The sequence below is a fragment of the Halichoerus grypus genome, chromosome 1 (genome assembly GCF_964656455.1).
Source record: "Halichoerus grypus chromosome 1, mHalGry1.hap1.1, whole genome shotgun sequence".
Lineage (NCBI taxonomy): Eukaryota > Metazoa > Chordata > Mammalia > Carnivora > Phocidae > Halichoerus > Halichoerus grypus.
The window spans coordinates 152,803,184-152,816,918 of NC_135712.1; the positions used below are offsets into that span (position 1 = coordinate 152,803,184).

The following is a 13,735-nucleotide window of genomic DNA, read 5'->3' on the forward strand; positions in this document are numbered from 1 at the left end:
AAATGACAATAATACCCGGCCATCCAGTCTCAACCTGCACATAAGGCAAATAAATTTTTGTGATCCTGGGGAATCCATAGTCATTAAACTTAAGCACAAGAAACTGTGATCCCTCCGAAAAGAGGGTGACTGGGAGAGATGGGTAAGGAAGCTTCTCTGGAGGGGCTGCCCAAAGTAGCTCTAGGGGGAAAGGCACTACCAGGGAAGAAGACAGGTAGAGAGCACTCCCTGTTTGCTAGATGGCCAGTAGCTTCATGTGACCTGTGGACAGTCAGGGAGTAGGCACAGGACGGTGAAGGATGGAGATGAACTAAACACCACCATCATTCTCTGCACAGGGCTGCTTCTCAAAGAGTTTAATGAATGACTATTTCCCTTTGATAATACTTTCATGTTACAGGTTCAGACTGCAGCGAGTATGCCCAGCACCAAGAGCTTCACTGGTCCTGAAGCCACCTTGAAAAAGGAGGAGTTTGCCCCTCACACAGAGCAGATTCCCCCCCCCCCGCCCCCCACCGGGGCAACTGCTCCTGACACTGATTAGTCCCACAGGTGTCCCTTTGGAAATAATTGAGAGCAACTTGAAGAAAAGCTTGCAAATACTGGCGAGATACTTTCCTCCTCATTTTCTTTCTCCCCCCCTCTTTTAATAAGATCTACTTAAATGGCTGTGTGTTCCTTTGTCCTTTGGCCATTCACAAGTTCAGAGCTAGTTCCAGGGTCAGCTCTAGCAACTAAGTGGGCCCAGAGCCTTTGCACCTCGTATTCCTTTCTGCCCACCACCACACCCCAACCCAAGGCTCACTTAGGGTCACTTATTTTTTCAAGCTTTAACTACCCATGATCACGATGATTATTATCATGATTGTACGTTAAAATAAACAGGCTTGAAACAATTGCATGAACACAATTTGGCTAAGTTATTAGAAAAAAAGGTCCACATTTGCAAGGCAGTGCAGAGCTGTGGGCACGGGCATCGGAGGCCCAGCTGTCCACGTGCAAGTGTCCCCTCTGCCATTTCTTGCCCGCGGGGCTCCGCCCGTGAGGCCGTGCGGTCTGCAAGAGGCCACGGAGCCTCCCTCGCTGGGCTGCTATGAGGATTGACTGAGTCAACTCGTGAGTACCTGGCACCAGTCAGGGCTCACCAAACTACTCAGAGTACACTCACATTCGACGCCAGAGTCAACCAGAGAGACACAGAGGTGGTGCCCAGACGGGGAAGGTGAGAGGAAAAACACACAGACAAGTCACAGTGAGATTCAGAGGAACGCTTGAGTTTTCTAGAGCAAGGGGTCAGTCAACCTTTTCAATCAAGGCCCGCGGGGTATTTTAGGGTCTGTGGCCACATGTCTCTGCACTGATGAACTCTGCTCCTGACGTGCAAAAGCAGCCACGTTCACACGTGAACGACTGGGCGCGGCTGGGTGCCAACGTACCTTTATTTACAAAAACAGGCCACCGCGGGTCCCCGTCTGAGAGTTTTAACTGTCTCATCCTGCAAGCTCCTTAATGAAGCCACAAGGCACTGTGACTTCTAAAGTTGTTGATCTTACACAACATCAGGTAGAAGTAGGGCTGTTACCTTAGGAGGAATGCCCCATAAACTGGATGAAGTGAAGTTGTGCGTGAAAGGTCCCCACTCCTAATTATTTTCACCTTGGATATTATTAATAGGCATCTGCGGCTTTACTTATTTTAGGTGTGGTCTTGGTACAAACTGAGATAAACATCCACATAGGCAAACCAGCTAAGGTGGTGCTGGATTAGCTAACCCCTCCAGAAGAGAACACTTGCTACATGACTGAGTCATAAGGATGAATAAAGGACCAGGCAGGGCTCTCTGCACCTCACTTTTGTCCTGCCTGCAGACACATAGGCAGGGCGTCTTCAAACTCTCCAGGCACCCAGACAGAGCACCAACACCATGAACTGAGTAAAGCCATCATTTTGCCCCATGGCCTGAATGTAGACAGACATGGAAATCAGCTTTTTTTTTTAATAAGATTTTATTTATTTACTTGACAGAGGGAGAGAGAGCACAAGCAGGGGGAGCAGCAGAGGGAGAGGGAGGAGCAGGCTCCCCATTGGGCAGGGAGCCCGATGCGGAGCTCGATCCCAGGACCCTGGAACCATGACCTGAACCGAAGTCAGACGCTCAACCAACTGAGCCCCCAGGCATCCCGAAGATTTTTTAATGATATGAAAAAATGCTTATGACATAAGAGTAAAGTAAGAAAAGTCGGATAAGAAACTGGTCACACAGTTTAAACTGACTCTGTAAAAAGAAATTTTTTAAAGGCATGGGAAAAAATTCAAGGAAATCTCTCTGAAATATGAAAAGCTTGCTTCTGGCCCCTGACATTTAAGTGAAATTATGGCTTTTCTGTTTTCTTATATTCTTCTGTAGCTCCCACACTTACTTGTTTATTTAGTAGTCAAGGGGCACACAGACTAGGTGGCATTCAAGCAGGTGGACGTGTGAAAGGCGGAGGAGGAGGCTGAGTCCCCGGGGAGGACCCACAGTCAAGTTCAGACCATCCGAGGCTGCCAGGGATGTACTCAAGAAATGCCCCCAGGGCAGCCAACATTGCTCTCCTCTGCGGAGTTCATATCTGATTATGCTTTTCGTGGCATTTCAATAACCAAAAGGTACAGAAAAGTTGTGAGCAAAAATTAAAAGTGACTTGGAAAGAAGCAGAGACTAAAAAAGGAGGAAGACTAGAGAAAACTTGAGATTAAGAGAAAGGAAGAAGACCCAGCCATGCAAAGACACACTCAAGTTGCAGCCTTGAAGCTTCATACAGAGAAATGGGCTCCTGTATGCTTCACCAGTACCGACTCAGGTCAGGTGGAGGGGCATTCGGCACTCCCTGGACATCCCTCTGGGAGCAGCAACCTGGCCTCTCTTCAACGTGCAGTGTTAGAAAGGTCCCTCTGGCCAGATCCACCTTCTCATTGCTTCATTCGACATACACCTGCAGGCCAAGAGAGCGGCCATGCTCCCTTCCCACAGTGAGCGTCCCTACAACTGTCCATAGTATTGTCCCTAAGAAGGAAATCTTGGCCATACTTCTGTAGGGAGCACCACACTGCACCCCATTGTTTCAGGATGCAGCCAGTGTTACATTTATTCCTTGGCAAATGACTAGTGAACATGCTTTAATGTTTTAACCTAAGGAATTTTGCAAACATCACAAGTTGTTGCAGGTCAAGGGTCCCAATTTTTCACAGGGAAAATACTTGGCACACGATCTACCCCATAATATCGCAGTCTTTGCAGAGCAAAGGACAGATGAAAGAAGGAGAGTGGGGGCAGGAAGCAGGAGGGAAAATATAATGGCCCCCAATTCAGCACATCCTCTTTCCACATCAGCGTGAGCTGACAGCCTAAGCAGGGCAGACACCGGAGCATTTCCATCTGTGCTGTATCCCTGCGGCCTGACACACTAGAGAAAGAGACAGGCCACAGGATCAGCGGACCTGGGACCTACGCTGCCATCCTGATTCGGCCACCTGCCAGCCGGGTGACCTTGGCCGAGTCACTCAACCTCTTCAAAGTTCTTCTTCTTCTTCTTTTTTTTTTTTTAAAGATTTTATTTATTTATCTGACAGAGAGAGAGACAGCGAGAGAGGGAGCACAAGCAGGGGGAGTGGGAGAGGGAGAAGCAGGCTTCCCGCGGAGCAGGGAGCCCTACGCGGGGCTCGATCCCAGGACCCTGGGATCATGACCTGAGCCGAAGGCAGACGCTCAACGACTGAGCCACCCAGGCGCCCCGAAGTTCTTCTTTTAAAAGAGACGGTGGTTGGAATAACGGAATAGGGTCTATAGGGCCGTCAGCACAGGGCCTGGTACACAGCAGGATTCAAAACAATAACGCCTCCCCAAAACGCAACTTCAAGAAAACCACCAGCTGTGGCACTGCCTCGCAAAGAAACAGACTTGTGAGGCTCATAGCTGCATCACTCCTGCATATGCTGTGGATGGATGAAAGCTTTCCCTACCGCCCGCCCATGCTCGTCTCTAGGTTACCTGCACGGTTATGATCGGCCCTCCATTCTGATAGAGGAGAGGCTTCATCTTGGGCAGGAGGACTCCCAACCATTTGTCCACGGCTGCAAGGTAATCTGGAAAACAAGACAGGTTAACTCCACTCCACACCTGGTCCTGCAAACAGACACAAGGCCGCCCCCTTACCCTGGAGCTGGCAGCTGAGACCAGGACATGCTGGATTCAATGACTACGTGAAATGGGGTGGCTGCGTGCACTGAAAGTCTCAGAGAAGTTGTCCTGCAAGGAGCCATGTCTTCAATGAGCTCTCAGTAGACAACGAGCGGTACACACGGTACCCGTCCTCACTACTACACACCAAGCATGGAGCGCAGGAGGCATCCAGCCCATGTTTGTTGAATGAAGAAAAGAGTGCCTGAATGGTGTCTTTCTCTCTGTCAGAGTGGGGGGGGGGGGGTGTTTTTCCTTTTTATTTATTTTATTTTATTAATTTTCAATTTTTTTATTTAAATTCAATTTAGTTAACATATAGTGTATTATTAGTTTCAGGGGTAGAATTCAGTGATTCATCAGTTGCATGTAACACCCAGGGCTCATTACGTCATATGTCCTCCTTGATGCCCATCACCCAGTTACCCCATCCCCCCACCCATCTCCCCTCTAGCAACACTGTTCGTTTTCTAGAGTTAAGAGTCCCTTATGGTTTGCCTCCCTCTCTGTTTTTGTCTTATTTTATTTTTCCTTCCCTTCCCCATGTTCATCTGTTTTGTTTCTTAAATCCCACATATGAGTGAGATCATATGGTATTTGTCTTTCTCTGACGGACTTATTTCGCTTAGCATAATACCCTCTAGTTCCATCCATGTCATTGTAAATGGCAAGATTTCATTTTTTTTTTTTGATCGCTAAGTAGTATTCCATCGTATATAAGAACCACATCTTCTTTATCCATTCATCTGTCAGTGGACATCTGGGCTCTTTCCATAATTTGGCTACTACGGACATTGCTACTATAAACATTGGGGTGCAGGTGCCCCTTCAGATCACCATTTCTCCAAAGAGGACATACAAATGGCCAAAAGACACATGAAAAAATGCTCAACATCCCTCGGCATCAGGGAAATACAGATCAAAACTACAACGAGATACCACCTCACACCAGTCAGAATGGCTAAAATTAACAAGTCAGGAAACGACAGATGTTGGTGAGGATGTGGAGAAAGGGGAACCCTCCTACACTGTTGGTGGGAGTGCAAACTGGTGCAGCCACTCTGGAAAACAGTATGGGGGTTCCTCAAAAAGTTGAAAATAGAGCTACCCTATGACCCAGCAATTGCACTACTGGGTGTTTTTCCTTTTTATCTTATTTTAATTTAATCAATGGTTAGCTGCTCTTATCACCATCTCCAACGCTAGCATCACCAGGAAAAACTGAAGTCTTCAGAAGACAGAAGTGCAGCTAAATGGGAACTTCTGAGTGATCAGGGTTTACAGCTAAAATAATTTCTAGTTGTTTAAAAAGACAAGAAAAAGACTTCATTTACAGATCACTCTTAGACAAATGAATTGCCAGTTTGATTAGCTAGATGCTATCACTGGCCATGTAATTTAATGAGAAAGCAGGAAGAGAAAGCATTAAAGTGAGTCGGTAAACCACAAACAGGGCCCAATGCCAGTTCAAAGTTACCAGTTTATCAGCAGGATCTGGTCAGATAGTTCAAGCGAGCCTTACTTCCTACACATTCGAAGCCTGCAGTGGACAGTGATTAACCCTCGCACTTCCAGTAAGCTTTCAGAGGCACAGGGGTGCCCCAGCCTTCAAAATACCTGATGCTTCTGATATAAAATGTCTAAAGACATCATACATTCTCTCAAGACATCTGTAACAACTTACCTGGATCCGAAGAACGGAGAATAATAGACTCTTTTAATAATAGCCAAGCAGGTAATCCTCCCTAGGATGGGGGTTGGGAAGGGGAGAGAAAAGAAGAAGAGAAAAGCCATTATAACGTCTGGGGATCGGGGAGGGGACAGGAATGACTCTTAGCAGTGAGGGAAAAGAAGAAAAGTTTCATGGAGAAAAGGTATTAACTGGGCTTTCTGGTTTGTAACTTCCAAGGAAACTAGAAATTGTAACACAGTGAAAGATGACTTCACACGCATGCAGTGTTTGGAGAATCAAAGCCTTTGTATAGATTATTCCACTTGAGAGGGAGACAGAGCCCATACCACTAGCTGCTGTTTACAAAGGGGGAAACTGAGCTGCATGAGTGCGCACTAAGAGGAGGACACCTGCCTTCTGACCCTTACCGGCTCCTCTCCGCCGAGGCACCTCCTAAGGTAAAGGACGCCTGCGCTGGCTACAGTGACAGGCTCAGCGGGATCTGGAATTAGAGACTTATTTAAACTGCTTTAATTCACTTTCTCCCAGATCCCTGCCTGCCAGCCCACCCCTGTCGGGCGCACCAGCCAGGTAGAGCCCAGTCTAGACGTACTCACCATGTCCCACTCTGCACAGATGTAGGGTCCAGGCCTCAGGATGACCAGCAGTCCCAGCTCCTGGGCCAGCTTAATAAAATATTCCACATCATGTTCCCCAGAAAACTGGTACTGTCCTGGCTGGGGCTCGTGAAAGTTCCAGGGCACGTACCTGCCGAGACACACATAGCCCCTTCTTGGAAAGGGTTAAAAAATCCAGGGTGTAAACCCTCAGACACTCACACAGCTCCCTCCTGCAGCCCCTTGGGAACCAGGCCTTATTTCAAGTTTTCTCAGCACTTACCCAAGGGAACCAAATTTGGTGGGGGACACTTAAGTTTATGACCCACAAAGAATGCCCATTCCTACGTAATGACTTTAAAAAACCACAGAATTACATGAGCACAAATTACTACTATGTAAAAATTATGTATGCCCGTGTAAGGCCAAGGGAAAATGAAAATATCTATGCTAAGGTAATAAGAGGTATACTTTTCTTTTTGAAAATTTTTTTAAGAAAAATAAAAAACAAAAAAAACCTCTCACCCCTGTGTCCTCCTGCAAAAGATTTTGTCAGGAACGGCACACAGGAAGTAAAGTGACAAAAACTTCTACCAGTTCCCCTGGCTGCCTTCAGCCTAGACCACAGACTACATTACGAAGCTACCCGCTGCCATCACAGAGGTCTCTTGGATGACCCCTGGCTCGTGGCCTTTTCCCACAATCCCATGGCTTCAGGGCTCCCTGGGACAGATAGCCTTGGTCCCCCAGACGAAGTGTTAAACTGCAGGTAGGTCCCCGAGCCCCAGGAATCTGCCTCTGCATTTCCCTCACCCCTTATCTTGAAGAGGCTATCGGCAATCCTCATCAGTAGTGAGAAAACCAGAGTGGCCAGCCGCCCCAACTTTCCCCCAAGTTAGTCACCTTGCAACAGCAGAAGAGATGAGGAGAGATAGTTATTGGGGGAATTCTGTAAGTCTAGGCTATAGAATTACCCCATCAGAACCACAAGGAAAACTGGGTTTCAGGAATCTACCTGACATGGCATATGTCCCCTAGAGCTGAGGAAAGCCGTGGCTGCCTACAAACACTCCAGATTCTAGGGAGACTGCTGGCCAGAAACAGGCGCTTGCGTAAATTTCAGTGTCACCAGCTGTAAATGGGAATGAAGAAATGGAATCTTTCATGAAAAGTGCCCTGCACACGGTAAATTCTCTGTCACTGTTACTCCCCTTTGCCTTTTTAAGCTAAGGTTCATTTTATGATTTCCAGAGACCAAGTTCAAGATCAGAAGAAGTGGTTAATTATCTGAAGAAGGGCCAATTGAGCTGATGCCAAGCCCCTCCCGGAACTCCAGATTATGTTGTGTCCCATTCTGAGGAGCGAAATCACTAGCTGCATGGAGAAATGCAGCTGTGCCCTCTGTCTAGGTGTGGGTGTCTAGGCCCAGTGCCCTCCTACTTACGTTTGGATGGCGTTCAGCCCAGCCATCCTCATCTTCAGCAGCCGGTCCTTCCAGTAAAAGCGGGGCACGCGGGAATAGTGAATGCTTCCTGAGATGTAGCGGAAGGGCTGGCCATCCTTCAGGAAGCGGTTGTGACCATAGTCGATCTTGAACGTCCTCTGGGAAGCATTCTACAGAGCAAGGATGGGACAACATGAGAACCTCCACCTTCCGCATTTCGGAAGCAGACACTCTGACCATGGCAAGTGGCTCCCTGCCTCTTTCATTTGCGGAATTTGCTGATGGAGTTAATGCCTGGCTTCTGGGCTATAAAACAAAGCACCGCTAAGCCAGTGGCTAATGCACCCAGGCAACAGAAATCATCAGGGAGGACCCACGTGCAGGACTCCAAAGGTTTTACCTTCCAGAGGCCAGCGCCAATGTGACAATTGGTGGTTGAGACACAGAAGTTTTATTCCCAAAGGGAAAACCCTGCTGGAGGAGACTCTCTCCTTGGTATAGCAAAGCACAGTGTCCTGGGAATAGAACACATACATGGACACCCTCCATCCCTGTGGCTGTGACCGGCTGGAGCACTAGATGTATCTCGACAGTCATGTCACCTTGCTGAAAGCAACAGAGGAGAAGTCTAAAGTCCTGGCTGGGGCTCTAAGTCTTGCAGTGACTAGGCAAACGCCCTCTCTAACCCTGTATCTCCACTTCCATAAACACACAGGATGTCAGACTAAATGAACTTTAAGGCGGTATATTTCAAATTACAGGCTGCAACCCAATTTGTGATTCACGAACCTAACTTGGGTGCTGATTGGCAAGTATTGTTTTATTAAACTTTTGTTATATATACATATACAGAGTTGCATTTGATATATGTCTCTACTGGGTTGCAATGAAAGACGTACTTCTAGCAAAATCTAGGCAAATCAAATTTCGAGAAACACTGGGGATGGGTTCAGAAGCTAAAATGCTAGGATTTGAAAGGGAAGCCAATGGTTAGGTAGAATAGAACACTGCCCTCTGGTGGATGGAAAAAGGCAGCGAGGTGTCCTAAGTGCCAACAGGACCAGGGCCATAAGAAACCAGTTAATTGCTTTCCTCCATTGCTGGTAAGACTCCCTGTGCAGCTTTAGGCTTTTTTTAAAAAAGCTTTTTTTCATAGCAGTACCACAGTCCATGACAGCTTTGGAGGCCTCCCTTGAAGCCATATCTGGAAACAACTGTAAGAGCATAGGTCCTAGATCACATTTGGCCTGAAATCCAACTAGGGAGTTAAAGCACTGTGATGGAAAGTTAAACAACTCAGAGTAGATCGCTCAGGGGCAAATGGAAAGCTATACTGTATGTGAGTTCACCTCAATAAAGCTAACCAAAAATAAATGAATAACTAATTTAAGAATCATTTCTGGGGTGCCTGGGTGGCTCAGTCGGTTAAGCGACTGCCTTCGGCTCAGGGCATGATCCCAGGGTCCTGGGATCAAGCCCAGCATCAGGCTCCCTGCTCAGCAGGAAGCCTGCTTCTCCCTCTCCCTGCTGCTCCCCCTGCTTGTACTCTCTCTGTCAAATAAATAAATAAAATCTTTAAAAAATAAAAAAAGAATAATTTCTAAAGAAAGGGCCAGAGCATCAATTGTATATCACTTTGTTCTTCTAGTAAACAAGGCTTTGACTGTCATTCAAATGCAAGAAACTCCTGAAGAAACAAAAAATATGAAAGTTACTTCTTATACCAGGTGCCCCAATGGATGATTTTAAAAACATTTTCACAGCACATATATGATTAGGTGCCAAAAAAGGGTTTGCTACACATCCTGTGAGTTCAGAGGTGATGCATGAGGTGCGGAAATTCTTTGGACATGTAGAAAGGGGGTAAGCTACGGGGAAATGCAGAGGGGCATTTGTAGCCCGCCTGTCTAGGGGAAGGGGCTCAGAGGAGCAGATGAGGTTGCTGAGACCTGATCTTAGCAGACAATGGACTCAGGCCTTTGTCCCACTCAGCGGAGCACCACCCCTGCATCCAAACAACCCCAGAATCCAGCCCAAGTATCTCCCTGCCGTCCATTTACAAATATTACCAACCACCTACTATGTGCTGAGTAATATCAGAGGGAGCCACACAGATGTGGCCACAGCCTACATGAAGCTTCCATCTAGACTAGGTGTCAACATCGTGAGGCCCAGATGGTAAAGTAAGGATAAGATCATCATGCTGCACACCTTAACTTACACAGTATTAGCTATCAATTATACCTCAATAAAGCTGGGGTCAGGGGTAGAGTGGAAAGCTGCAGTGGTAATAAATGGCACATGACCCAGGAGTGGGGCGTGCGGACAAGTCTCCCAGAGGGAGGAACTCTGGTTCTCAACCTTGGCCAGGCATCAGAATCACCTGTGCAAATTTTTAAAAACAGCAAAGTCAGGCCTCACCTCCAGACATTCAGATTTTATCTTGGGTGGAGGCATCAGCATTTCTTAAAACTGCCCAGATGATGATGTCATGTACAGCCAAGGTTGGGAATTACTGGCTTGAGCTAAGCCCCAGGATGAGGAACAGCTGGGCGAGGGAAAGGACACAGGCAGAGAAGACAGTGTGTGGGGTGCGGAGAAGGAGCCCTAGAACCTCAGTACAGACCGTGCACGGCAGGGAGCTGAAGATGGACAGGGACCAGACCAAATGAGCCCTGATGTCCACATTCACAGGCCTGGGCTTTATGCCAAGAGCTGTGGAGAGCAACTTACACGGAAGACCACGTGAAAACATGTGTTTTCAAATGTCGGGCACTCTGGCCTTTTCCTGAAGCTGCAAAAAGGAAACAGAGTCATGGACCGTGGCGGCGGCAGAGAGGTGGGCAGTGGACAGGAGGCGGAACCCCCAGGACCAGGGGGTGGTTAGATGTAGGACACAGGGGCTAACCTGAAGAGGCTCCCACAGGTCTCAGGTGGAAAAATTGGGGGCATTTAGAAAAAGAGACAGACTTAAAAGAGGTATCAACTGGGGGAAATTAAAGCCTGCACGGATATTAACAACTGGGAGTTACATGTACATGATTCCTCTGCTCAATGTCAGCCTCTTAAAAATGGAACAAGCAGACACTATGTCCCTCATGTTGTGATTCAACAGGAAGTACAGCCCCACCTAGAAGCAGGCCTCATTACTGAACTTGAACCTCAACTGAACCTTAATCTACCCATAGCACAAGGAAGCAAAATATGCCAAATCCAAAATGTGGGACACTCTAGAAGTCCAATGATAGAGTTGCTCCAACAGACTGATGGCATTAAAATCAAACAAAATAAAGAGTATTGTTAGAAAATAAAAGAGAACTTAAGAGGCATAATGACCTAATGCAGCATCGGAACCTGGTTTGGATCCTGATTCTAAGGAACTGCAAAAAAACCCAATGTTGAGATGGAAAGTCTGAACAGAGATCAGGCATTAGGTGGAATTAAAAGAATTGCTGTTCATTCTGTTGGCTAAAACAGTGGCATGCTGATTACACAAAAGAAAAAAAAGTTCTCATCAGTTAGAGATACATACAGAAGTTTCTATGGGTAGAATGACACAACCTCTGGGGTTACTACAGACGAAAAAGAAGAAGAGCAAACAAAAGAGCAGAGGGCACACAGCGCAAAGCTGATCACTGTGGAAGCTGGTATGGACACCTGGTATTCTTTGTTCGTTTGTGTGTTTGTTTTAATTGCAACACTGTTTAAACCACCTCAAAATAAAGCCTTTTTCTTGGTTATAAGAAAAACAAAACCATACTTTCATGAAAAGACTAGTAACAAATGTTCACAGCAGCTTCATTCATAATTGTCTAAAACTGGAAGTAAGCAAATGTCCATCAACAGGAGAAAGGATACACAAACTTCAGTGTGTTCATATGATAGAATACGTCTCAGCAATAAAGCAAAACTACTGGTGCTGCCGATAATACGGATAAATCTCAAAACTGTCATGCTGAGTTTGAGCCCTACACAAAAGGTTCACACTGTATGAGCCCATTTATATGAAGTTCTAGAACAGGCAAATCTAATCTATGGCGGGAAATAATCAGAGTAGTTGTCTTTGGGAGGGGGAAGGCAGGTACTGCTTGGTAAGGAACATGAGGGAACTTCCTGGGGTAATGGTAATCTTCTAGCTGAAAATGGGTTTTGGATTATACAGGCGTGTGCATTTCTCAATACTCATCAAAGGGTACCCTTGAGATCTGTATATCTCATTGTATGTAAAGTCTACCTTAAAGGGGGAAAAAGAGTTATAAACAAATATTCACCTCTAATTAATGATAGAGGACATGCTTGGGGGAAAAGTACACTGACGCCTGCAACTTACTTTTGAACACATCCAAAAAAGATGGATTGATGGGTGGATGGATGGAGGGATAGAGTGATAGTAATATGTTAATGGTGGAATCTGGACGGTGAGTATAAAATTCTTTCAACTCTATGTGTGAAAATTTTCCTAATAAAATGTTGACAAAATAAAAAAGGGGGGGGGACTGGGGAAAGGCGTTCAAAAGGTACAACTTCCAGCTAAAAGATAAATAAGCACTAGAGATGAAATGTACAACATGGTGACTATAGTTAACATTGCTATGTGATATACAGGAAAGTTGTTAAGAGGGTAAATCCTAGGGGAGCCTGGGTGGCTCAGTCGGTTGAAGTGTCTGACTCTTGGTTTTGGCTCAGATCGTGATATTGGGGTCCGTAAGCCTTGGCACTCAGCAGAGAGTCTGCTTGTCCCTCTCCGTCTGCTCCTTCCCCCCTCTCATAAATAAATAAAACTTTAAAAATATTTTATTTATTTGAGAGAGAGAGAACATGTGCATGAGCAGGGGGAGAGAGAGAAGCAGACTCCCCACTGAGCAGGGAGCCCGATGCGGGGCTTGATCCCAGGACCCTGAGATCATGACCAAGAGTAGGCTGCTTAACTGACTGAGCCACCCAGGCACCCCTCACAAATAACTAAAATCTTTTTTTTAAAAAAAGAGGGTAAATCCTACAAGTCTTTTATCACAAGGAGAAAATTTTTTTCCTTTCTTCTTTTTTTCTTTCTTTTCCACCATATCTATATGAGAAGATTGACATTAGCTGAACATACAGTGGTGATCATTTCACAATATATGTAAATCACAATATCATGCTGTACACCTTAAACTTATACAGTGATGAGAGTCATTCGTCAGTAAAACTGGAAAAATAAATATAAATAAATAAAATTAAAAAGTGGACTGACGAAGGGCGCCTGGGTGGCACAGTGGGTTGAGTGACAGACTCTTCATTTCAGCTCAGGTCGTGATTTCAGAATCATGAGCTCGAGCCCTGCCTCAGGTTCCATGCTCGGTGGGAGTCTGCTTAAGATTCTCTCCCAGGGATCCAGGAGTGCTGGGGTGCCCATGCCCCCGGGGCCAACCCTCAACCAATGGGGTGGATAGCTGCATCTTTTAGGCAGACAATACTGGAGATGTTCTGTGTACCTTCCAGGAGATCCTGGCAGAATTCTGACCCTACTGCCCACAGCGAGAACCATGATATATCCTTACACAGACTTCTGCTTCTTTCCACCTGTGCTTCATGCCTGCATTCTTGGATCACTTCTCAGATCACCTGCACTCAAGCCCTTGTTTCATGTTTTGCTTCTAAAAGAACCCAAATTAAGACAATGGGTACCAGGATTGGCCTAAACAGCAGATCCTCAGGCTGTGAACCTATACCTGGATTTCTCATATCTATCAACAGCAACAAGACCCTAGAATTGGTGTTAAGTGGGTGGTGACACCCCACAT

The 13,735-nt window shown here is 46.2% G+C and overlaps 1 protein-coding gene across 4 annotated transcripts in view; it reads right to left on the minus strand.

Moving 5' to 3' along the window:
* GLB1 (galactosidase beta 1) overlaps nucleotides 1-13,735 on the minus strand; it is an 83,179-nt gene that overhangs the window by 53,121 nt on the left and 16,323 nt on the right. For all 4 annotated transcript variants that reach the window (XM_078074071.1, XM_078074063.1, XM_078074068.1 and 1 more), the window contains exons 2-5: nucleotides 7,953-8,122; nucleotides 6,509-6,659; nucleotides 5,904-5,964; nucleotides 4,031-4,125 (exon numbers count right to left, since the gene is read on the minus strand). In XM_078074071.1, coding sequence (XP_077930197.1) covers nucleotides 4,031-4,125; nucleotides 5,904-5,964; nucleotides 6,509-6,659; nucleotides 7,953-8,122 — 477 coding nt within the window. The remainder of the gene's footprint in view (nucleotides 1-4,030; nucleotides 4,126-5,903; nucleotides 5,965-6,508; nucleotides 6,660-7,952; nucleotides 8,123-13,735) is intronic.